Source organism: Brettanomyces bruxellensis, chromosome 9, assembly GCF_011074885.1.
Source record: "Brettanomyces bruxellensis chromosome 9, complete sequence".
Classification (NCBI taxonomy): Eukaryota; Fungi; Ascomycota; class Pichiomycetes; order Pichiales; family Pichiaceae; genus Brettanomyces; species Brettanomyces bruxellensis.
The window spans coordinates 533,755-560,053 of NC_054690.1; the positions used below are offsets into that span (position 1 = coordinate 533,755).

At 38.5% G+C, this 26,299-nt stretch overlaps 8 protein-coding genes across 8 annotated transcripts; 7 read left to right on the forward strand and 1 right to left on the reverse strand.

The window, feature by feature from the left end:
- Positions 1-165: 165 nt before the first annotated feature.
- On the forward strand, positions 166-9,204 carry BRETT_002116 (uncharacterized protein; the record flags this gene model as incomplete). The annotated part of the gene is made up of 1 exon (XM_041280654.1): positions 166-9,204. The coding sequence occupies one exon, from the start codon at positions 166-168 to the stop codon at positions 9,202-9,204; it is 9,039 nt and encodes a 3,012-aa protein (XP_041138445.1).
- A 355-nt stretch (positions 9,205-9,559) lies between these two features.
- BRETT_002117 (uncharacterized protein) lies at positions 9,560-13,717 on the forward strand (the record flags this gene model as incomplete). The annotated part of the gene is made up of 1 exon (XM_041280655.1): positions 9,560-13,717. The coding sequence occupies one exon, from the start codon at positions 9,560-9,562 to the stop codon at positions 13,715-13,717; it is 4,158 nt and encodes a 1,385-aa protein (XP_041138446.1).
- Positions 13,718-14,719: 1,002 nt separating this feature from the next.
- Positions 14,720-15,559, forward strand: ADY2_1 (Accumulation of DYads; the record flags this gene model as incomplete). Its single annotated transcript, XM_041280656.1, has 1 exon — positions 14,720-15,559. One exon carries the CDS (start codon positions 14,720-14,722, stop codon positions 15,557-15,559), a length of 840 nt encoding a protein of 279 aa, XP_041138447.1.
- Positions 15,560-17,071: 1,512 nt separating this feature from the next.
- On the forward strand, positions 17,072-17,707 carry ADY2_2 (Accumulation of DYads; the record flags this gene model as incomplete). The annotated part of the gene is made up of 1 exon (XM_041280657.1): positions 17,072-17,707. The coding sequence occupies one exon, from the start codon at positions 17,072-17,074 to the stop codon at positions 17,705-17,707; it is 636 nt and encodes a 211-aa protein (XP_041138448.1).
- A 1,422-nt stretch (positions 17,708-19,129) lies between these two features.
- BRETT_002120 (uncharacterized protein) lies at positions 19,130-20,803 on the forward strand (the record flags this gene model as incomplete). Its single annotated transcript, XM_041280658.1, has 1 exon — positions 19,130-20,803. The coding sequence occupies one exon, from the start codon at positions 19,130-19,132 to the stop codon at positions 20,801-20,803; it is 1,674 nt and encodes a 557-aa protein (XP_041138449.1).
- A 1,000-nt stretch (positions 20,804-21,803) lies between these two features.
- Positions 21,804-23,066, forward strand: BRETT_002121 (uncharacterized protein; the record flags this gene model as incomplete). The annotated part of the gene is made up of 1 exon (XM_041280659.1): positions 21,804-23,066. The coding sequence occupies one exon, from the start codon at positions 21,804-21,806 to the stop codon at positions 23,064-23,066; it is 1,263 nt and encodes a 420-aa protein (XP_041138450.1).
- A 513-nt stretch (positions 23,067-23,579) lies between these two features.
- Positions 23,580-24,632, forward strand: BRETT_002122 (uncharacterized protein; the record flags this gene model as incomplete). The annotated part of the gene is made up of 1 exon (XM_041280660.1): positions 23,580-24,632. One exon carries the CDS (start codon positions 23,580-23,582, stop codon positions 24,630-24,632), a length of 1,053 nt encoding a protein of 350 aa, XP_041138451.1.
- Positions 24,633-24,929: 297 nt separating this feature from the next.
- BRETT_002123 (uncharacterized protein) lies at positions 24,930-25,649 on the reverse strand (the record flags this gene model as incomplete). The annotated part of the gene is made up of 1 exon (XM_041280661.1): positions 24,930-25,649. One exon carries the CDS (start codon positions 25,647-25,649, stop codon positions 24,930-24,932), a length of 720 nt encoding a protein of 239 aa, XP_041138452.1.
- Between the last annotated feature and the right edge of the window lie 650 nt (positions 25,650-26,299).

The following is a 26,299-nucleotide window of genomic DNA, read 5'->3' on the forward strand; positions in this document are numbered from 1 at the left end:
TTTAAGGAGAATCATTCAGAATCGAAAAGACTAAATTTAAATAGCAGACTCTGCCTTGTCAGAAATATAAGAGACATACCAGAAATTGACTCTGTGATAAGCTGAGTAGCGTCAGAATTAAAGCATTACTCTTTTGAAGTTTGTGTTTTGCTCAGTACATCCGAGATGGATGTTTCATCAACTTTCTATGCAAGGGCTGTGAACTCCACAGTAAACTTAAACTGGGCGTTTCTAATATATTGGATAGTGGCCTTGCTTTCCGCAACATTATTTGCATTCTACTTCAACCGTATTGTTGGCATCGTCATATCATTTTTATTAAGACCTATACTATGGAGGAAATACCGAATACGAGTACAAGTTCAATCTTTAAAGGTTTCATTTCTTGGTGGCCGTATTTTTTTCAAGAACTTGATTATTATCACCAGGAATCAGATGTATTTAATGCATCAGGGTACTTTTACATGGAGATACTGGCTTCTTCATACAAGGAAGACCAAACTTCTATTAGAGCAGCAGCATCAGAAGAGTGCGATAAACGCCGGACTATCGGCTCGTAACTTTTTATCTGTAATGGGATTGGAAGTGTTTCTTTACAATAGGACAGGTGCCTATGACATAATAACGGAAAAATTAAAGGAGGACAAAACGAATGAATCCAATCATGAATATTCGGAATACTCAGAAGCAAACCAGAGGCCTGGAAATTCAAATTCGTTATCTGGTTCTTTAGACTCTATTTTGACCGATGACAATATTTCAAATGCTCACTCCACACAATCGTACCATAATGTAAAATCTTCAAATCTAGACGAGGCATCTTTATACAGGGTGAAAACTGCTATAGAGCAGGAGGAAATAGTTGACTCCACCTTTTTAGACATTCTTCCTTTGGACGTTGAGGTTGAAAAGGGATCTGTGATTATTGGAAACGAGACCACACCATCATTACTTGTTGCGCTTTGCTCGACTATGAAGGGAACAATTGATGCTTCTGAGCCCGCATCAAATCTTGATTATTACCGCTCAAATTTTGATGTGGACTGTTCGGATTTCAAGATTGATTTAAGACCAAACGTGACGTTTAAAAGCATTGAAAAGCTAGATGATGAAATAAATAGATTTGTTGTGCGGAATACGGAACATAAATTTTCGTTATGGAAGTTCTTCTCAGGTATAGCAGACAGAATTGTATATGTTCTATTCTGTATTGGCAGTGTCGCATTCTTTTGCCTGCCATTAGGAAGCAAAAAGTCTCATCAGAACCCAGCTACCGATTTTAGTGAGGAAAGTACCGCGTTTGGTTCTGCCAGTAAAGAGAAAGATGATGACAAATGGTACGGCTTGGCCAGATATTTGACAGAAAAGAGCGATGCAGATTTGACCTCATCAACTAGGATAGCTGGTGAGGATACAAGCACAAAGCAGAACAACGATAAATTGAACCAACAGTATTTTGGTGAGTATGCGAGATGCACAAACATATTTGAAAGCACGAGGACGAAAATTAAATATTATTACGATTCTCCAGGGCTTGTTCCACCCGTTCAGATAACATCAAATCCAGTCACTGGACCTAATATTGGTAACGGTTGTGACGCACCACAGACAGGCTTGGATATCAGTATATTTGGAGCAAGTATGCATTATGGTCCTTGGGCTGATAAACAAAGGGGACCAATTCAGAAGTTGATTTTTCCCCAGATATGCAGGGACAGCGAGCCATTTAAGAAACTCTGTACTGGAATGAGGAGGCAGTATACGGATTTTGTGATCAACGTAGAGTTTGAAGATGAAGCTACATTACAGATACCACATAGAGAACCAAGTAAAGATGAAGTATATCAAAAGGAAACAGCTGCAACAGCAAATGTTCGTCCATTTGGATGGATCGAACTTAAATTTTTGAAGGATACATCCATCTGGATATCGACATCATACATTCCTGAGGAGGAAGCTGGGTATGATAATCACCTTAAAATCAGTCTAAACGATGTTGAAATATCGACAAGCGTCAACCATGATATATTGTTCAAAGCCGCAAAGCATTTCGTTGATGCCTCCATAGGATATCCGTTGGAATGGAATGGTGAGGCAATATGGACTTTTGATATGAGATCGACAGCTGCTGAACTTTACATTCTTCGGGAACACTTTTCTCTTCTTGCCGATTTGTTCACTGACTTCAGCTCTGGTGATCCTATACCTTATGAAGTTTTCAGACCATTTGTTTATCGCATCAATTGGACCGTCGATGATTATAAGTTGTTCTTCAATATCAACGAGAGAAACGTGATAGATAATCCTCTTGATCATTCAAATAATACTTACTTCGCAACCAGTGGAGAAGAACTTCTTCTTAAGATTGATATCCCATTGGAAACTGTGTATAGAAAATCCACAGAGGTTTCCTACGAGCTTTCGACAAATTACTTTGTGCTTTCGTTAGAACCACCTCCTTGGAACACAATTGCAAACTTCATGGATACTCCTATGATTGGCAAGTCGTTTAACTTCAAGCTAACCGGCTCTTACATGTATTACTCAAACATAGAGGTAGATGCTATCGATACAATAATTGTGAACTGTATATGCGAGGACACAACATTAGAATGTTATGGATTTGTTATCAAGTATTTCTTGTTCCTAAAGGAGAATTACTTCGGTGATGATATAAAATTCAGAACCATGGCCGAATTTACAAGTGAAGTTATAAAGAATAGAGGCAACCCATTGCACCTTCGGGAAAAGCAACCGGAAAAGACACGAATGAAAAATGATCGTGACTTTTTCTTCTCATTTTGCGTTAGGAACGGTTGTGCGATTTTACCGGTTCATCTATATGACTGTGGATCTATGATTGCCGGCCACTTCAAAAAGTTGGATATTGATATTCGGATTAATGACTACTACATGGATATTCAGGCCAACGTTCCTCATGCTTTCATTGAATACGTTGATATGGTAGGCCATACCAATATATTTGACAATATCAAACTTAAGAAGCCAATAAAGCATGACCTAGAACTCGATCGATTGGCGATACATGGACATCGGATGTTTGGTCTTCCACCGGAAAATTTCTCATATTTTTGTAGATGGACATTCGATTTAGGTCCAATTGTTATTGACTCTGGGATTCAATTTATGACAGCTTTAGTACAGTCTTTGGTTTGTGCTGGATTTGGCTACACTGATGTGGAGAATTCCTTACAAATGCCCGAGCAAGAGATTATGAATATCATGAATTTAAGTTTTACCGCACCTTCCGTCAAAATAAAACTTCAGGAATCAGATTATGCCTTTAACATTAATCTTACTCCAGTTAATCTTACCTTATCTGATCAGATGGTGGACAAATTTAGTGATAGGATGGACGTGGATATACGTAATATCACCATTAATTGCTATCACAATGCCGAAAGAATTTTCAATCTTAAGACATCTTTGAAGTTGACCAATTTTGGAAAAAAGCGACAAGCAACGGAAAGACGGGAAGCTCAAATAGAACATGTTCATGCAAATGATGGTCCTTTTCATAGATGTCCATTTCTTCTTCCCGAAAGTTATCGAAATAGGCAGTATAGAAAGGCTTATATGAATATCATTCCTAGCATTGATCTTCCAGACGCACCAGAGCCATATTTGGAGAGCACCATAGACAATATTGTTCGTGAATATCCACAAAAACTTAGGAATAAATTGGCCGATAGCTATGGTAATAAGGATGATGATTCTTTTGGCCATCATGCGATTCCGAGTATTAATTTAGAAAGTGATCAAAATTCAGATGAACTTTGCAAATATGAAGATTTCATAATTAAATTAGGAAGGGTGGATGCAGCTTTTAAGTTGCAATTGCTTGATGCTCTATGCAGCATACTTTCCAACTCTTTAAACCTCAGCATTTATAGGGTGACCGATTCAATCCAGGTTGACGTGTTTATGTACTTACAAAAGACTCGGTTACCTTTTTCCATGAAAGTTGCATTAGTTTGTCCCTACATTTCTTTGTGCATGGAAGACAGTGGCAATTTCAAATTTGATATACAAAATATATTCTTGAGGTTTTCGCAATACTCAGAGTCAGATGATTCAGAATCCGAAAAGATAATAAATCTCGATTTTAGATCAGGTGGTATGCGTCTTAAAGGGATTAAGGAACAATCCAAAGAATCATTACATGCGAGTGTGTCAAATGTTGGTGTACAAATGACCAGTTCAAAATCGTCTACAATTTTAAATCCCCATATCGGTGATTTCAAATTGTTATTATCACCTGAAGACATTGTGTGGGTGCTAACTGAAGTTGATAAGTTACTACAAGGGGTTTCAGGACTCAGGAATGTTATGAAAGAAAACGAAGAGAGTAAAGAAAGCGCTGTAATGGAATTTGTTTATCAAGTTTCGATGGCCGGTGTGAAATATAAAATTGTTCACGATCCTCCTTGTATCACGAAACCATCTTACATTACAAGATTTTCTAATAAACACACTAGGCTTCACAATAGTTGGAGAATTATGACCAGACTTAGACACGTCATGAAAAATCTTCCTGAATCATGGCATCGCAAAGCCAATGCCCTATTTAAAGCCAAAGATTGGGAGGTTCCTTCTGGTGGTCCAGATGATGTGTTTAGAATTTTCCTTAATTGGAGACAGTGGGAATCTCAGAATATCCAGGACAGTTATATTTTAAAGCACGCATTTCTTCTTGATAAGGTGAGAAAGATTTCAAAAAAGATGTCACTGATTGGAATTCTAGAGCGTTTTGATTTTATGTTATATACCGTAAAGGGTCGATTTTCTATTGATGATATTCGGATTAGCGTTAAGGATGGGGAGAAGGCCGATGCGTTAAAAGAAAATATTAGCGAACTAATCTCTGGAAATGTTGATTCTTGCCGGGACGTTAATATTGAGATACACTCAGCGAATGCAAAACTAAGAGAAATTATTCATTCTGCACAGTTGTTTGTCTCCACAGGTGCTGACTTGATAGACTACTTGCAAAATGTCAAGAAGAAAAAGGACACGGCCAATACCAGTAAAGTCACACATTCAAGTGAAACGAGAACAATTTTAACTACAGTTAGGATGTCTGTCAATGAATTTAGCCTTGAATCTGTTTTAAATGAAACTGCTTTTACGGTAAGAGGAAATAAAATCATAGTGACTGCTTTGGCTATAAAAGGAGATCAATTGGAAGCTCTTACTATGCATCATAGTATTGATACTTTAGAGGGCGCCTTACTAAGTGGTAACAGTCAAATAGTGAAAGCTAATTGCAAATCACACAATGCTACATTTTCCATTATTGGTGATGTGATATCCGGCACAAGAACATTAAGCATAAGCAATGGTGATATTTCTGTCTTGTGCCTTCCAGGTACGGAAAGATTGATAAGTGCTATAGATAACTTCATGAAAACAGAATATCCAGTTATTGAATCATTTTGGAAGCTCATAGCAAGGAAGAAGCAAACTGTGAGATCAAAAGAGCGCTATAATATACCATTAAAGGGATCTTTTGCAGTTTCAATTCATTATGACAAACTTACATTAAAATTTCGCCTACTTTCATTACTAGAGTATGCTGTTACAATTAGTGACATTCAACTTGATGCATCGGCCAAAGAGAAGAAGCTGGTGAATACATTTAGCATATATCGTATCTTGTCGTCACTCACATCTAGGAGAAAAGAAGGAGACTACCAATATCTATATTGCTTTTTGGATAAGACTACTGGTATTTTATCAGTACGTCCAAGAAATGAGGAGGAGTACGATGCATTTTGCAAGATGTCTGTTGGCAATGGACGTGTTCAAATGTCGCAGGCCGATTTACTGGATATTATAGAGCAAGCTCGCTGGGATTTAAGAATAGCCAAATGCGATGTGGAAAGGATTATTAGCAAATTTCAGCAACTATCTGCTCGGATACGGCCGACTTCAACAGAGCCAGCTATAAGTACGCCTCAGAATATGGGATCCCAACGTAAGCAGTCCAAATTCCCAAAGATTATGAAAAAAATTCATATTTTGTTTTCACTTGGCTGTAACGCAATGGGAATTATGCTTAGAGCAAATGGAAATCAATTCGGCATTGATTCATCAAATGTCCTTTTACTTGTTAATGCTATGGATTGTGGTGTACCAGGTGTTAAACCGTGCGGAACTCTAAAAATGCCTTCTAGCAGAATTTCTATTTCTTCGGATAAATCTGGAAATCAAAGATATTTGGTGTTCCATTCTCATTTATCTATTGATGTAATTAACCTTCCTCTGTCGATTGGTAAGTTACAACGTTTAGTTGTGTCTAGTGACTTCTTTAGAATTGCTCTCACTCCAGTCATATCAAAGCGGATGATAGACACATTTAAAAAGGTTCTCTCACTATTCCAGACCAAACAAATTATTCCAGTTCAGCCCATCGCTGAGAAAAGTGACAAGTTTGATTTGCCGGTTCTTCGAACCATTTTAAGTTTCTTTGCAATTAAAATTAAGGCACAAAATCTTTGTATAGGCTGGCTTTTTGATAGTGATGATGGTTACTATACATTTGATTATTCACAACCGGGTGTGATCATTGGATTTGAAAGCTCAGAGATCATCTGTGCAAAAGGTGCTGGAAAAATGTCTGCATCCGGTCTGTATGTATCATTTGCGCATGGTAGAAAGCCATCGGACTTCTATCCAATGAAATCTGAAAGAGACAGCAAGAATCGTGTTTTCTTTCCCATGTTTAATTTGGTTTATGGAATTGCCGACGAGGGTGATAATAAGTGCTTGCAAATTAAAGTTGATGGTGATGTTGTGGACTTTAGTTTACAGACAACGGTATTTTTAGTTGCGAAACCCCTTGGAAGATCGATATCACAACTTCAAAGGGAATTTAAGGAGGTGCGACGTCGCCTCTCCTTCAGTTCAAATGGTGAAACAAAAATCGACAGAAATGAATCGATTCAGAAGGTGACTAAAGGGTTATTTGGAATCAGCAATTTGAACTGCGTTCTTAAATTTAATGGAGCTAAATTCTCTATTGTTGATCCAAATCTCAAAATTGGTAATGAGATACCAAAGTTTAGTGTTCAAGCACCAGGATTGTCGACAATGCTGGAGTGGAAAAGGAAATTGACGCCAACAGATAGACACCAAGTGTTTGTATCAGTTGATATTTCGCATACAGATAACCAACTTACGTATACATGCGTTCCAATATTGACTAGCATTGTTGATTCCTGCCGAGACTTCATGAGAACTGATGCAAGGCAGATTAACTTGAGACCGAATAATGACAATATCTCCGGCTCGTTATCCCAATGGCATAAAATACTGAAAAGCATTCAGTTTGAATTCACTCTCAAAATTGAGCCCCAGAGACTAATTTTGACTTGTAATCCAAGAGCTAACGTTGCCGCTGAAATCTCCACGAATGAAATTCATTCAGTTATAAGTAGTGATAAGACTTACTCCGGATTGATATTCATTGAGAACCTTAGCGCTGAAATTAGGCATGCATACTCCAAGGAGGCTAGTACCAAGCTCTTCTTCAGGGGAATTACTTTGAACATGTCTCTTGATGTTGAAGAAGGGAAAAGAAACTTCTTTCCTGTGTTGTGTGTCAATAAAATATCAGCATTAGTTAACATGCAGCAAAGACAAGATTTGGACGTGTTTAGGGATCTTTGGATTCCTGGTACCTACTATCGGGCAGATAGCGGACGACAAAAGCATGACGCTTCTACAGAAAGCAGGAAAAAGTTTGCAGAAATGCTCCGTGAAGTTTCATCCACTTCGGCATTCCCATGGATGTTGGTCTTTGTTGCGAAAAAGATTGAGCTAGAACTCAGATTTGGGACATCATTAGGTACTTTCAAGGGTCATATTGAGGACACTTGGGCAGTATCGAAGAAGGAAATGAATTGGGATCAGAATGCGCGTGCGGAGTTGGGAAAGATCTATCTTGAATCTAAAGGTAGGCTTGGTGGTAAACTGACGATAAATCAGTTAAGAGCTGCGTCTGTAATATCTTGGAAGAAAGATGGCATTGCTTTGGATGTTCCTTTAGTTATGACTTCGATTGGCATTTCAACAATAGAAGCAGGGGTGTCTTTGGATTATCATCCATTTCTTGTTGTTGAAATTGGGGATTTGAAATTGGGTGTGCTGAACAGACACACGAACAATGCTTCGGATACGTTAGCCGCCAGTGCTTCCGCAGGAAATTTGAAGATATTTACAACTGCTTTGGCTGCTTCCAGCTTGGTTGATATATATACCATTGGATTAAGAATCCGTCAGGAGATTCATATTTCGTATCATCAGGTATTGAACGATGATGATGATATGACAGATTTAGGATCTAGGGTGAGGTTGTCTAAAAAGAGGAAAACGATTTCTGAAGCATTTCTTGGTGTTATCCAACAGCTTCGTACTGAACTTGATTTGAATGTTGGAACTACCGTTATTCAAGTTTGCCCAAGTAGCTTGACAGATACTCAAGCATTAGTTGTGCATCTCGGATATACCGAAGTCAAGTTTTCTCAAGATAGTATTGAAGGTCTCAAGAATCTTTTGGTGCTCAGATTGAAGAATAGTGTTATATCTCTTTCAACATACAAGCATAAAATGAAGGAAGATATTTTTGACCAAGATCTTCACCATTACATTGATCTTGCCGGCAAAACTTCTGGGGGAAACATTATTTCTTTGCCTTCATTGGAAATCATAGAGCACACAATGGAGTCGTTCGAAAACAACTTGGTGCAGTACACGTACAATCTTGCGTTTGGAAATAAGATTGATGTCAGGTGGAATTTAGGCTCTGTCTATTTCATTAGACAGATGTGGTATACGCATGCTAATGCTTTAAAGACTCGACTACAGGCCCTAAGAATTTTGGAATATGATGAAATGGGAGACAATGTTGAGGATAACTATAAGGAATCTTTACTAGAAACGGTGAATATTGAGGATCGTCTAAAGGATGTGGAGCGGGATAAGAAGTATGAATATTTGGCAACAGAAGCACCACACATCGAGACTCCACAGTTAAGAGACTTGGGTAATGCTACTCCTCCACTAGAATGGTTTGGTCTACATAGGGACAAGTTCCCAAAACTTACCCATCAAATGATTATTGTTAATCTTCAGAAAATGATTGTGAAGGCGGAGAATCAGTACTCAAAAATATTGCACTGAAATAATGAAGGAGACCGACTACTAGTTTTTCGGAAGACTATATAATAAAGGTTGTATAATAAACACTTAGATATTTTATTGAGGCTTCGATGTCATGCGTAGATAAAAAATACAATGTTCTTTAGTGTTGAAGCAGTCAAAAGAGAGAAAGTTCAATGTTATAAATTCGCACACAGAATGAGTGATCACAATTTTCTACAGCATGCTTTCGCGGTCCGGCAGAAAAAAAAAAGCATAAACCCGAGTAGTGACTGATCATCAATTTTCTGCGAACCAGCCCCACTCCCTTGAACATTATTTCTTATCAGAAAGTAATATCATGTGAGAGAAAGAGTATGGCATATATACAAGAATAATGCCTTCAGTGAATAATTCTGCATATTCCCTTAGAGATGATCAGGATAAGTTCAACAGGGAGCATGCATTGCCTGTCAAAAAAGTTCGAGTCAACACAGATGATAATGTGATAATAGAGTCAAGCTTGGATAGGAATGATATGGAATCACTAGGATCGGATTTGGATCAAGAGGCAAATAACAATGATATATCCGGTGATATATCATCCGGAGAAGTTACAGGAAATGTTGTGAATAATGACACTATCAATGATAAGCAAGAACAAGCTCCAGGAGAAGAAGAGGAAAACACTGGTTCAAAAAAGGAAAAACCACATATTATAAGGCAATTGTCCGCCAAAAGAAAAAGAAGTCAAACGTTACCGTCTAATGTGATCTCTGAAAAGAGAAATATAGCATTTTTACATTCCAATTCATTTCAAACCCTCGATGAAGGGGAACTTGATGGACAGGCCGAAACTGATAACATTTTATCAGACGATGGATCGGAAGAAGCGGAATCAAGCAGAAGCCCATCATGGGTGTTAACAGAAATGTTACATAGAATTGGAGACAAAGATTATCCCGACAAATTATTGGTGAAAAGCTCGAACGAGTTAGTGACTTTGCTTGGAAAGCACAAGCATCTGAGACAAGACTTAGTTCTACAGACTCTAGTTAACAAGCTCCAAAACCTTCTATTGAAGGAAAACCAGCTTGTGGTAGCAAGTGGATACCGGCTCTTACGCAGTGTGATACATGGCCATGGATCCTTTCGCTTTTTCAGGTGCTTAAACCTCCAGTTTTTTATTGTCTATTCGCTTGCTAAAGATGTGAAAAATACGGTCGAACGTCTCGAAGCTCTAAAATTAGTACGACAATTTATTGATACCGAAGGTGGAACGGAACTTTTGGATTTAGGTACCGTCAATGCCATTGTGGCAGTAGCGGAAACGCCAGAGGATCCTTTAAGAAATCTTGCACTTGAGACTATATGTGAAATCTCTGTTCTTTATCCGGAAATTGCCTACAAAGGTCAAGGAATTAGACTTCTTGTTCAAGCAGTAGTGGAAGGATCAAGTTCGATTACACCTCTTTGTATTACAGCGTTATTAAAACTACTAGAACTGCCATCCTCTAGAAAATTCGTTCTTGAAGAGCAATTCATTCAGAAGCTGATATCTCCGTTTATGAGTATTGTCAGAGTCAAGATCGAGCGTTTACAACTACTAGCATACGCGATAACGTGCACTTTAAAAACATGGCCTGGAATTATTGCCTTTTCAAAGGATAACTTTTCATCCTTAAGACAACTTGTGGACTGTTTGACGGTTGATGCACCTGCCATAAAAGTGATTATTCTTCATATCTTCTTTGATATATTTCGCATCAGGCATTTTCCATGGATTGCCATGGATGGAGGATATTTAACTAGCAATAGTTCTGTGATGAGGCTTCCACGTACAATAATGATCGCACATCCAAAGGCAACATACATTTCAAAGGATCTCTATGAAAAAGACGTCCCATTAGTTAGCCATTTCACATCACTTTTAATTTATTTAAGCTTTAGATGTGGACTTTGGGATAGACTTACAGAGCAATTTAACGAGACCAAAGACTTGAAGCTCAGCAAGAAAATCGTTTTTCTAATGAGTGAGATGACATATTTACAGATGAACCTTATACCGAAAGAACTTGAATTTAGTGTATCACCCTCTTTTCGATTGAATGAACTTCTTGAGGCAAGTATAAGGAAATATCATCGTAGAGGAAATATTCCAAGCTCATTCAGGCAAAAAACGCTTTCCCGTTTGAGATCGGAAGTTGTGCCGACATCGGCTGTGAAACTTCTCTCATTTACTAATTGTAAGGATCTTGAAACATGGAATGTTATCACACAGAGCCACATGCAGCTGGAATTTCAGAAGAGATTTAGCAATCTTGATATAAGAATGCTGATAATAAAATCACATGTTCTAGATACGAAGAATTTTCAAAAATGGGACTGGGCCCTGATAACTCTGATGATGAAAGCTCCACTTCGTAATGCCAAGTTGTTTGACGAAGTGGTTAAGACCACCAAGTTTTACAAGCGTCTACTTTCATTTTTCAGGCCATTCAAATACAGGTTTTCAGCCCTAAAGCGTACCGCATACAATCAGCGGTATGTTGAAGCAGGATGTGAAATTTTTAGAAGCCTTCTTTCAAATGCCGCTGGAGTACAGTATCTCAGCCACAATAAGTTGCTTCCTCAAATTGCAGAATGTTTGGCACAGATTGATCCGTATAGTGGAATTACGGCGAACGAAGCCCTTTTCTCGAACAGGAAACTCGAGACTACATTGAGTTCATCATTCTTCAAATTTATTGGCATCCTTTCCGGGGATACTAATGGAATCAAGATGATGGAACAGTGGTGGATGTTTGATATGATGTACCACATAACAGATGCTAGTACAGGCCGAGAGGATTTGGTGAGAATTCTTTTGAAGGAGTTGCAATATGGCATGCCAGGACACAGCAGAGTGCTTTTGGATAAGGTTGCCAGTACTGGAAGTGTGCCATGCCGAATTCAAGCAACTCAAATACTGGGGAAGATTTTGAATCGGGGAGAAGGTGATTCTAACTTCGCGTGCCGAACTCTTGTCGATCAACTCTGTGATACGGAAGAGAAGGTTTGCAATGAGGCAATTAGAGCATTGACAAAATTTGCAAAAGATGAAGAAAGCATTAACATGTTGATCTCGTACCGGCCGTCATTGGATGGCCTGGGAAGAAATGGTCAGCAGTTGATGGAAGCTATCTTTTCGACTCCGGTCGGATTTCAGTACTTGCAGAGTCAGTTGAACTTCGTTGAGACAGAAATGGAGGCATGGACAGAGGTGAAAAATAAAGTTTATGTCGCAGAGGTTGAGGCATTCATTGCTCGAAGATTAATGGACACAAGTGGTGAAGCATGCCGGATACCGTATCACTTCTTTGGATCAGTTTCTAAAACGGTGGAAGGTATCAGACTGCTTGAAAACACAGGAACATTTACAACATTGGTTGGGGTTGTAGTCAGTTATTTAGAAATTCTTAACAACGATGGAGAGGAGGAATTTTACGCTGAATCGAACAGTGATGATTTAGCCACGAGCCTTGTTGAGTTGAAAGCAGCGTTCTGGGCTGTTGGCCATATTGGATCCACCGAATATGGAATAACGTTATTAGAAACTGCCGGACTGACAGACAACATTGCCGACATAGCACTAAGGACGAAGAATTCATCAATTAAGGGCACCTGTTACTTTGTGCTTGGTCTTTTATCTGGGACAGATCAAGGGGCCGAAATTCTCGACGACCTTGGCTGGAAAACAGTGCATTCATCTCTTGGTAGGGGTACACAGGTTTGTCTTCCAAAGGACTTTGAACGATTCTTTCAATCAAAGCGAGAATTGGAAGGAGAAAATGAGGAAAGTTTAGAGAAGAAGGTTTTTGGAAAGGACCGCTCCCTCCTCAAAATCCCTCCAGAATCATCCACAATCATATTTCAGAACATCATGTCCGAATATTTCATCGACACAAGCTCTGCCTCAGGAAAGCCATCAAGTCCTTTGAGTGGTAACTCGTGCCCTCAGGACTACTTGCTAATTTATCAAATCTATGAGAATCTGAATCTTGTACTTGTCAGTCAGGGTAAGGCATACCGCAACTTAAACAGAAGCAAAAAGAGACACCCGCAGCTCTTCAGCTCGGAGCCGGCTGTGTTGAGATTAATATTCGAAGTTCTTAGTCTGTACAGGGTGAAAACTCCGGTTCGAAGATATATACTGACGGAGTTAATTGACTTCTGTCCAATGATGGAAAACCTTTTTAAACTCGAAAAACGACGCATGAAACGTGAACGAGTAACCCCTTCATCACCAGCACAAACACTGCCCCCTCTTCCAATGCCTAGAAGTACAATTTCCGGATCGCCAATTCCTCAAAGATTGAGACATCACACAACGCCTACTCCCATGAACCCAGATGATGAAAAAATCGCACCTTCTCTTATAAGTAGAACCCCTTCTTCTAACGGGAGTGGGTTATCAACAAACAGTGTTAATATGTCTCGAAACAGGCCATTATTCACCAGCATTTACAGGGGTGTGCGGAGAAAGACATTTTCGGGACTCGAAGAGAAGAAATAAAAAAGGGAATAACTGAGGGAATTGATACCGAAATAAAAGCATTCAGCAGGTGGGGAAATTTAGGGGATATTTCAATTTAGTGGAACCTTGGCTTGGGTGGAGTCATTTGTGGAAATGATTTTGCCATGCCAACAGATATATATTCATCATGGGGAAAAAAATAGCTATCCCGGGATAGCTGGAATGCTTATGTAAAACAATGCTAGTAACCGATATTCTTCGCGTAAATAAAATATCACACATAGAACGGAAAGAAGGAGTAAGATTTGAAGACCAAACAGGAAATTGAATAGGAGAAAATACAATAAAAACAAGTGTGTGGGGAAGAGAAAAATTGCGGAGTTCAATTCGGGTTCCGGCTTATTTCAATGTAGTTTTTATCAGACCTGGAGTTCGGTACATTCAAAATTTTCAGGGTGGAGATTCAACCCAAAGGCTATATTTTTTATTGTGTTTTTCAATTGACACTTTCCCGTGACCCGCTTGGCTAAAACTTTAGACTTTATATAGTAAAATTAGAATGCCCGTTAAGATGATGTTATTTCCGTTCCGCTGCAGCGAAACCACAGCACAGTTCGGCTTTGGTTTATTTGCTTCTCCACGAATAAATAGGTATGCTCATAAGTTCATTCTCTGTTGTCCCTTGTCTTTTTTTTTGCGGGGTGCACCATAGTTTTTGAACAATTTAAGTGTATTTGGAAGTTTGCTTCATGAGTGGGAAAGCCCAAATTAGGCGCTAAACAAACAAAGATTGGCTCATCAGGAAATATTTGTAGCTTTATGCTTTCCCTTCCTAAAAAGATCCCCTTCATCACTTTAATTCGACTTAATTTGTTGTGTATAAATACAACACGAATTCTCTTGCTGCTCTTCCTTAAAAAAGTTGGATTTTACCTTTCCTTTTTGAATTCGAGTTTTAAAGCGTATTTTCATCCATTGACACATCTTTGTTCATAAAGTTGTATTTGTTACGCAAAGAAAAAAAATCCAATTAAACAAAGTATGTCGAAAACCAAAGATGTTGAAAACCAATTATCCCATGATGATAATATTGGAAATTATTCTCCACCTGCCGAAACATTGGCAGAAGGTAGCAACCAAAAGGAGATCACGAGAGTTAGAAGTGACGCTAACTATGTTTACATAGGTAAAAGAAAATATCTTCGTGATGAACTTAGCAATGCGTTTGGTGGTACTTTGCAACCAGGTTTAGCACCCGAGGCAACACACAAATTTGCCAACCCTGCACCTTTGGGACTTTCGGCTTTCGCATTGACAACTCTTGTGCTCTCCCTTGTGAACTGTCAAGCAAGAAGCGTTTCCACCCCCAACATTGTTATTGGCCTTGCCGCCTTTTATGGTGGTCTAATTCAATTACTAGCAGGAATGTGGGAACTATCGTTGGAAAATACATTCGGTGGTGTTGCATTATCATCATATGGAGGATTCTGGATGAGCTATGCTGCTATTTCTATTCCATGGTTTAATATTGCCGCTGCATACGAATCTGAAGTGGATTTGGAGAATGCTATTGGATTTTATTTATTGGGCTGGACCCTATTCACGTACGGACTATGCTCGTGCACGCTCAAATCCACGGTCATGTTTTTTGCTTTGTTTTTTATGCTAGGAAACACTTTCTTGTTACTCACAATTGGTGCATTTATTCAATCCACCGGTGCGACAAAAGCAGGCGGAGTTTTGGGAGTGATTACAGCATTTATTGCGTGGTACAATGCATATGCCGGTTTAGCCACCAGGCAGAATTCATATATAACTGTTAAAGGAAGGCAACTTCCTAAATTTGGAAAGAAAAAGAAGAACATAGGAGAAGTTGTTTAAAAAACGACTGCTTTCAACCTAAGTTAAGTTTCTTTCCCATTTTCCACATTTTATATCCACTCTGCTTCTCTTTTATCTTATGTCTTCTCTTATGATTCAATATTAATGCCTGCTTTATAAATATGATTTGTATTCACTTCTATTTTTAATGTAATAAATTTTTGTTTTGATTGTTAGTTTCGTTAATTGCATTGATATTTTGCGTTTCACTTTAAATGGAAAAAGCATTCGTAAAAGGAAACAAGGCAAAATTTCTACAACTTTCAACGATCATATATCAATTAAATTTCAAAATCGAATCATTTTTGAATCATTCTGAGAACAACTCAGGTTTTAAACATAATTTTTGTTTGAATCATTTAGTATGGAGAGATTTAGTTAATTATTCAAAGTTTATCAAAGGACGCTTTATTTTGCTACTATACGATTAGGCCAAATTTCGTTTTCTTCTTTACACGAAACATTGAATTCGGACATAACATCAGACAACATTGTGCAAATATGCACTAAATATAAATTTTTAATGCTTCTCACAATAGAATCTTAGAGAATATGCGCTCTAATAATTTATTCTTGCCAACCTCCATTATTCTACTGCTCTGATCCCTTTTCTGCTTTTCTAAATTAACTTGAAGCGCTGTAGCCTTAATTCACTTAAACATCAACTACTATTCTATATTTTAGGTGCTAAATTAATTTTACTGGAGTCAAACAACAGAATAATCATATTACGAAAGTCGTAAGTCTGAATCCTTTTTATCGTATACTTCACTATCTTTTAAATACATGATATTTTAGTTTTCGTGCAGGACCACACAAAAAAGAAAAAAAATCCAGGACCGAAGTGAAATACGGATGTACAGAAATATCTTTCCATTTTTGGCATTCGTATAAAGTAGATCGGCTGATCTAGAAGTATATGTTGTCGGTCCGATATCAGACATAATAATCTCCTTTTTTTAGGACGCCCTGAAAGACATTCATTGGTAAGGTAGAGGTGATGTGGTCCCTGAAAAAATCATTAATTTCTTGTAATGAATTAAACACTAATTTTACCCAATAATCGGGAAGGAGAAAAAAAAGAAATAAAGAAATGAATGAATGACTAAGCACAAAAAACTTTTCAACTTTTATACGGAGAAGCATATTTTACATTGTCGGAGAAAATACGAATTATGGAACAATGCCCCAACGGCCAACCTTAATACTATTGTATTATTTCCCGCAACCAGGAAAAGCTTAGACATTGTCGAAAAATTTTTTAACCATCATTTCATCAATTTCCGCTTCAATATTTACTATCCGAGTATCTGAACGGACTATAAATATCGAATACCCCCAAAAGCCTGAAATCGAATCATCGCAGTTATGGATATGCTACTCCTTAACCATTTGTATGTGATTCGAGTGCTTTTATATCTCCTAACCCCTATTGTCAATTCAAGGCTTCTAACTACACCCCCTGTATACCCCATCGAATAATAAGGGCATCTGGTTTGCAAAAAAATAAAAATGGTGAAAGACGAACCACACCATATCAACTATGATGATCACAGAATTCATTTCGGTAATGCAGGGCCAATGGGATTAAGCGCTTTTGCACTTACTACCTTTGTCCTTTCATTGGTCAACTGCCAGGCAAGAAGTGTAAAGACCTCTAACATTGTTATAGGTCTTGCCGCCTTTTACGGTGGTCTAGTTCAGCTTCTTGCCGGAATGTGGGAGCTGATTAACGATCATACTTTTAACGCTCTTGCACTCTCATCATACGCCGGTTTCTGGATGAGTTTTGCCGCAATTTCTATTCCTTGGTTCCACATTGCTGATGCATACGCCTCCGAGACAGAATTGAACCAAGCTATTGGATTATACCTTCTTGGATGGATGATATTCACTTATGGACTCTGCTTGGTTACTATAAAATCAACGGTGATGTTCTTTGGTTTATTCTTTATGCTTGGAAACACATTTTTGTTGCTCGCAATTGGCTCGTTCGCTGAGTCAGCAAGTACAACTAAAGCTGGTGGTGTTGTTGGCGTTATTACTGCATTTATCGCATGGTATGTTGCGTATGCCGGTGTTTCTAACAGAAGCAATTCATATTTGGTTGTAAAACCAATTCCAATACCAGTTTTTGGTCATAATTAATACACTTCGAAAATTGAAGTATGAGAGACGAAACTCTACAGTCGAAAACTCTGTCTGTTTAATCGCGATAAGCTAGCTACCTTACTTCCTAGTTCTATTGTTTTAGACTCATTTCGCTGCCCCCTTCCGCCGCTAAATTTTCATTTCATATGTCATTTTTTTGTTTCTTGTGAATTTTTCTTTAATAATAATTGTCCAAAAGTATTCCCTAACGCAAAAAGCCAAGTCAAATGTCGTACCTGAAGATATCGTACTGATAATGAGCCGCGTTTAATATCTGATTACGTAAGCAGCATCACTTGGTATCTTTTGTGTTTGGATCATGGGTTCAAAAAGGAGAAAAAAAAAATTAAATTACAGCAGCGATCATCCGGCAAAACGGCAAAAGATTTTCGGCTTAGAAATGGTGGAACCGACCGAATATTTGAAGCAGAAATTAAGGAACTGCATTTCTGCGCGCCAAGCATTTTCTCTTCTGAGTGTGTTGGAAAAACCTTTTACAATGCGTATTGTTGCTGAAAGTAGCTTATTCCTTGCATTTTCGGTGCCAACAAATAAAACATTTAAAGTGCAAAATAACAAACGAGAGGAAAATAATCTTGAATTTATCAACCAAATCTTATATTTTGGCAAGGATATGCTAATTTAATTTTAAGTACCATAAGTTTCGATATGAATGATCTTCATACATTTCAGTATGCACTTTGCATATAAACAATTCAGTTCTACAGCTGGAATAGTATATATGTGCCACACTTAGGCTTGTAAAATGGGCCAGAAACTAAAATACGGGGGATGATTACTACCAGTATATAAAAATAGCAGCCCGCATTGATGCCAAAAAAAAAAGATAATGTATACGCCTCTCGTGGGCAAATAAAGCTATAGCAGATCCCGTGGGGGAAGGGGGCTTTGACTTATCATGTATATATATTTTGGCAGAATTCGGGTATATTATTCAGCCGTTAACGTTTGAATTCAATTTCTGTTCGGTAAACTTTTTTTTTGTGATGCATTCTTGGCGTTTTCTCCTCACATTAGTTTTTTTTTCTCTTCTCTGCCTAATTTCTATTTTTGCATCCGCTCTTAGGGCAAATTTCCTCTGTCATCATATAAGCTTTCCTCTTTCTTGCTTATAGCTATAGCTTTCTGTGGGCGGCTGTTTTGTTCATTTATATGCAAAAGGTGATCCGGGTGAAACCAAGATCAAGAAATTTATACTTCAGCAAGGAAAGGTACAACATCTTTAGGTGCAGCCGTACAACTGCTAACAAACAGTATACAAACGCAAGACAACAACAATAAACGTATAACTTTAACAAAATGAAACGGGCGGTTCATCTTTTGCCTCTACGGGGGTCAAGGTTTCGCTCTCCGTTCGTATCATCAAAAATCAAGGCAACCATGAAGAGTTTTTATATAATGCTAGACGATCCTCACAAAACATATCACCCGGGGGAAGAAGTTGCCGGTCAGGTCATTCTTGTACTGGGCAGAAACGTAACAGATGTTTCCATAAAACTTGCCTTGATAGGAATGATCAAGGTTCATCCGAATACACCACTTAGGTCCGGTAAGAAGGAAGTGCTTTTCAATCGAGAAATACTACTTTATGGAGATCGAGCGAACAACGAACTAGCACTAACTAAAGGTGAGCATAGATTCCCATTTATAGTGAAATTACCTCGAAAAAACATACACACAAGTATATCATTTGAGAAGGGTGAAATCAAATACTGCTTGCGTACAGATCTATGCGATGGAGAATCTAATGATGCTAAGTTCGCCACATCGGAAATGCTTCTTAACATCGTGAAACCGATCAACGTCACGCTATTACCTGAATCACGACCTAAGACCTTCACATTTAAAAACAGCAGGGGTATTATGCATCGGATTTCTTCCTCAACGTCGTCTCTTAACTCGTCTGATTCGGTAGAACCCCAGCGTGACTCATCAGTGGTGAGAAATTCAAACAAAATTAAAGTTAAAATGGAAATACCGTCGCTTGGCTACCTTAAAGGAGAATCAATTCCGGTGAAGCTTAATATTCAACATTACAAAAGGATTAGCAACGTGAACGGCATCTTTATTACATTTCTACGTGTGTGTACACTTGATATGGGTGACGAGTATGAACTGCAGTCATTTCGAAAGGATCTAGCACAGACAATAGTACCTTTGATTGTTGACCCAGATTCAAAATCAAGCTACGAGATTTGTACTAGTCTAAAGGTTCCTTTAGACTGCTTTCCCACAATCGTCACGAATTTGGTATCCTTTCAGTACTACATCGAAGTTCTTATCAACTTGTCAAGTTCTGCTCGAATACCGGGGTTGCAAAAGCGGAAGCAGCTTGTGGACGATGAAGTAATACATCTTAACTCAGAGGATACCATTTATAACGTCGATAAACTTAAACAGATGAAAAACGTGCTTACGATGACTTCCGAAGTGGTGGTCGGGACTGAGAGGTTACCTGTTTCCGGAAACAGCAAAAAGCATCGGCAAAGATTCCGTTTAGTTAATTCTTCTATAAGAATTGCAGACACACCTCAGGAAAGTGTTTCTTCGTTCGACTTAGATTCTAGGGCTAACTCAGATGTGCATTCAAACAACACACTAACAACATCAGCGTCCAATAACCAAGTGCAGACAGGTGAAAATGATGGTACTAACGGAGATACCGGTGCGACAAGTACGGCTTTGGAGGTGTCAAAAACTTCTAGGGATAGATCTTCTAGTGCTCACTCTTTCAACAATTTGCTACCAGATAGAATATCAATTCCTTCAATTCCGTCACCCCCTCCCTCGGGAACACTTGCTACTGCTGAGGAGGAGAAGGAGGTGCTTCGCTTACGTGAGCAGGCACTACTTCCTAGTGAGCCTCCAGAGTTCAACTCCGATGCTACTCACGAGACACATGAGTACACTACTAGACGCATGTCACCTCTTTCGCCACCATCTTCTGTTGAGGACTTTCCCGGAAATTTGAATGACTCTGGTGAGCAGCAAAGCTCAGAAGAGCTTCCACCTTCGTACAGCGAAACTATAAGCAGAGAGCGTGATGGAAAACGCCGGGTTTCCCTACGGTAGGAGAAAAATGCAGCTTACATTGTTGAGCTATGATCGGCACATGGAGCACACAAAAAGAGGTTCAACGGTGCTTTAACAACGACACTTCAGGTGCCACGATCCCGGGTTTTATTCCTTATCTTTTCTAAATAAGCACATTCAATTAATGAAACAAGGAACATGAAACATAATTATCATTCGCTTTGGGGACCATATCAGAACTTTAGGTCCATCACTGTTTATTTTACTACACTCTTTTATGCAATTGTATACATGCACTAGTGCATCTTTTACTCAATTTATGGCGCGCAATTTAATCTGTGGTTTAGTTTCTATTAGTTGGTATGCAAGTACGGAAAGTACAAGGCTTAAAAAAAAGTACAGTTATCAGGTCAGGTACATGTAAACTAGTTTATACGAATATTTGAAAAATTTTGGAAAAATGAATAAGTAAAGTTCATCAGAACTCTTAGCAAAAGTTTAGCTTCAGATTCTGTATTCTTGAAGCATGGCTATATCAGGCAAAAATGTGGTGAAACAAGCCATACTTCGCACCTTCCTCGTCTGTAGTCCCGTACTCAGCCTTTATATATGTACGGGCATAATGCTAGGGGGAGAAAAAAAAAACTATTTAGAGGTAGTGCAAGTATTAGAACTGTAAGATCTATAAGAGCAAAAGAGGGACATTTGCCTGAATGTGGGGGTGCATTGCTTTCATTTGATAAAGCATGCCAGAAATGGAAGGCAAAGATACAATTACTTAACTTTAGGGGAAATATAAACGCAAAAAAATTGATATACGATATCTAGGACGGGTGATTATATGCATTAGAGCTAAACCTTCCAGAAACGCAGTTCACAAGTACCAAATTATCTGGTTTGAATGGATTGCTATTTGTAGCTTAATGATTATTTAAATGTAAGGTTTTCCCAAAGCCCTAATGCAGAATTTCATATGAGTTTGCTTAGAGTGATAGCCCTCAACTTAACTATATATTTTCACGTATACCGAGCAAACATCATGGTGAGTAAAAGGCAGACCGAACTTAAAAAGGAATTGCAGGATTCTTACAAGAAAGCAGAAAAATTAATTGATAGGGATGAGGAGCCTACTGATAAAGGAATGCAAAGTAACATGAATGAAAAAGAAGTTGTAGAAGTTACTGGCACAGAACCAAAGGAGAATTTCACAGATGCTGGGTATAGGTATGATAGCAATGTACCTTCTCAGCAGAATGACATTGCTGGCAGAGGAAGATATACAAGTAAAACAAAATCACAATTTAGTGATGTTGCTCTAACTGATGAGTCCAGAAACCAAGCTCCAGCAGCAATGCAAGGTGGTGCAGAGAACTCGAACACCAACGTTAAAGGTGAAACCTCTTCTTCCACCAACAAAAAAGAGGGTGGCCTAATTTCAGCAATCGCATCTATGATTGGTGGAAATAAGGTGGGAGAGAAGCAGCAGAAGGAGAGTGACACACTTTATCAGAATAAAGAAAGTGCTACTGGAAATCATGGCAAGAGAAGTATAGTTGCGAATACGAGTTCCCCAAATGAAGAAAACCAGTACTATGAGGGTACAGAATTGAAAAGTGGAGCTAGAACTGGCCGTGAAGGAACAATCCATAACAATGAGAAAACAGCTCCTGAACAATATTCTAGCAAAGAAAAGATGCAAGCAAATCGTGTTCCGGATTCATCAAGAGATCCAAATCCTCGGCAAGAAGAGTTGAAATTTTCAAACGAGGGGGACGGTACCAGGGAGGGCGATTCAATCAAGATGAAAATTTTGTCACAAAAACAAGCGGCTCAACCAAACTTGGCAGATAACGGTGGTCATAGGAGAAACACAACCATTGAATCAGAAACTACGATGATCCAGGAGAATAATACTCAGATGACTAAGAAAGAGAAAAGAAAGGGTGAAGGAATACTATCTTCTAAGGGTGAAAGGAGAATCCTTGACCCGGAAACAACCAGAGGAACAATCTATCAGGAAATTCATGGTGACCATTTGGAGGCTGCTGAACCAAGATATACAAATGAACTATCAGAAGCCATATTGATGAAGAGAAGAAAGGGTGAAATGATCCGGAAACAACGCTTAAAGGGAATCCCAAGATCAGACAAACTTTCTACATCAGGTAATCAGGGGGAGACAAGGCAGATGCGGAAACGTACAGGACGGCAAGCTGATAATGAGCAATTAACAGCTGAGGAAAACTTGATGGCCAAACAGTCTGCGAAGGCTGCCATCAGAAAAAATGAAGCTGCGGCTTAATGATTTATTGCAATGAGGTGTAAAAAGATGAGCAAGGAAAATGAACATGCATGTTTTGAAACTGCCTGCCTGACAGAATTGAACGTACTTATGGCTAGACAGTCGGAAACAGGTGAAATATCAAAATACGTCTATAATACGAAACTGTGTACAGTTGTATCTCTATACCAATCTCGAAGTACATTTAATGTTTTAATACGAGAATAATTCGAATGAATCAAAAATAGTGCGGAAAAATCCCATCATAGAGCGGAGGACCGAGCCTTTCTTTATTGGTAAGTAATTGAGTGCCCAAATAGTGAATTGGTATTTTTTTTTTTATTTTTTTTTTTACTTTTATTTTTTTTGCTATACCCAATGAAGCGGCAAAAACGCATTCCCTTGGGTCTCATCCTCAGGATTATTCTCCTCGCAATTTAACTTCTCTACCAACCTGTGAATATTGTGTCTAATCCTCAAAGGAATTAGGCAATCAAAAAAATAAAAAAAATCCCTAAGCAGAAGTTAGGAAGAATGTCGTTTAATTTCAACTTTCAATCAATCCAACAGTCTTTACAAAAGACTACGAAGTCTCTCAGTGATTCTTTGCAACAAAATCTTAACAGCCTTCCAAGTGCTGAAAAGGTCACCAGCTCTCTTCAAAGTAATTTGAACAACTTGGGAAAGGAAGTTTCAAACTTGAAGCCGATTCTACAAAGAACCAGAAGATCATTACAGGAGAAACTTGGATCAACAAGTGATATAAGCGAACTTCCTCAGGAGTACAAGGATCTAGAGAAGCAGACAGATGCTTTGAAAAACTTTTACAAGAAGCTCCTTCAGGTGACACGTCAATATGAGATTGAGAGCTATGATTATCCACCAAACTTGAAGGAGTCGCTAAATGACTACACCAAGATCTTAAACCAGAAGATAAACGGTCTTTCTCAGGCAACAACTACCACTGAGGCAGAGGCCGTGCTTTTGAGACCAACAAAGGACAAATATCCAAAAACGTTTGCTCATCAATTCTCTAGGGTCTTGGATGAAGTGAAGAAGGCACTCTTGGGTGATGGCGAGCAGACTGCAGAAACGAAAACAGATTCATCTCTAACAAAGGCAGTTCAGTTTGCCTCAAATAGCGAGTTCAAGTTGGGGGATGAAAGATTGGAACAGGACAAGCTTGTTACCAGCGAGTTTAACAACAAGATTCGTAATATCTTAAAGACACAGTTTTCAAGAGCTGACAGACTAAGAAGAAAGGTGGAGACTGCAAGGCTAAACTTTGACACTGTGCGTGCTGAAATCAAGGAGATCAAGAAGGGTGATGAAACTGTTGAAGTTCCTGATGCGAAAAGCAAGCAGCTTGAAGCCGCCGAGGATGAACTCGTGAATGCAACAGAGTCAGCTGTCGAGGCTATGAAAGAATTGATCAAGACAGAAGAGCCAGTGAATTTGATAACTGTTTTGACTAAGATTCAGCTAAACTATCACAAAAGTGCAACCGAAGAGCTTTCCGAATTGGCAGAGGAGCTAGGAGCGTTGAATGTTGCTGGGGAGGATGATGTTCAGGAGACTGAGAGTTGAGGTTGGCGAAAAATAATTTATTGCTTTCTTTCTTTGAATCAACTTCTAATTGTGTTATTATATATTCTCTAACTGGCCAAGGCGTTCTCCTTTTTATTTTTTTTTTATTCATTTGAAACCTTGCGGCAACTATTATGTGGCTTTTACTATAGCATTAATCAGTACAGTACAGACTAAAGCATTGTTCAAGAGAACAAAAGCAGATGTTAAATATTAAATAAAGCTCTCGAATCTAACGACCAACTTAAGCCCAAGAGGGAAATGTGAACTTCTGAAATTCATTTATTATCTGATGCACTAATGAAGCGAAGCATGTGAAGAAGCGGCCCGATTTATTCCCATTGCAATTCCCAGTCTGTTGAAGAAAACCTCACTGAAGGCTAGACCCAAGCATATGGCGAAGAAGTACAACACAACAAAACTCATTGCTGCAAGCATAAGACCATAACCTATCATGGCACTTACAAACGCAATAATTAAACGAACGAGATCCTTCTTCCATTCACGCATCCCTGGCATGAATAATTCCTTTAGAATACGACCGAAGCTCTTATGAGTTCCTCCAACGGTGGAAACAGCATTATCATCACCTTTTTGGTCAAGTTCACTGTCAGGATCACAAGCACAAGGATCATTTTGCACAATGACGGCATTAGTGTAATTATGGAAAACTCTCTGTTCGAGATAAGCATTAAGAAATGCTAGGCCTCTGAATACAAATGCTGCAAAGAAAAGAACACAAAATATGCCAAATGCAGCAGCCTTGGAGGATGCTTTTAAATTCTTAAATATAACGGGATAATCACTGTAATCCGTGACAAGATATGTGTTCATATCCATGTCCATCATATCGTCCATACTACCACCCGTGTACGTAGGAATACTTGGATCATGCGATGTTGCCGATGCTACCGTTGAAGTGGATGCAGATGCTACCGAAGAACTAATCATTGATGCCATGTTCATTGAAGAACTCGTACTGCTGATCATATCACTCATTCCACTCATACTGTTCATTGTTGCTGCCTTGTGATACCCTTTAAATATGGTTGTAGGTACAGTGAGCTTTCCTGAGGTACAAATGAATCAGTAAGCTTTAAAATTTGCGAAGGTCCTGTTTATGTATATGCTGAGGTGAGCAAATTACTAACTTAAAGTATTGAAAAAAAAGGAAAGTCATCTCTGGGGTTAACGGATATTTTGGAATTCAGAATAAAGCATTTTTATACACTAAAGTTGTGATTAGTGAACAATAGACTGCTGACACGATTAGAGGTGTCTGAAGTTAAACTATATGCGAATTGCCTAAAATGAACACAAATTTGCTCATTCTGCATATTTTCTATTGTGTGAACACTTTTCTCGAGACAATTTCTTTGTTCACCAATTAACGCCCCAAAATGAAAAAAAAAHCTTTTTTTTTCTAATTCATACTGGTATTCACATTAAGATTGATTAGATATCATCAATTGAAACTCAAATTAAGTACATATTGTCCCGATAGCATGAACGTCCCAGAAGAGTTGAGTATCTCCGACTATTAAACGGTTCTACTACATCGACGACGCTTAATTGGTATTTGTATAACAGCTCAATTATATCTGCTAATTTTCTAAAATCCCTTCTGCATTATAGGATAGCCATCCTTAAGCGCCAAAGTATAGCTA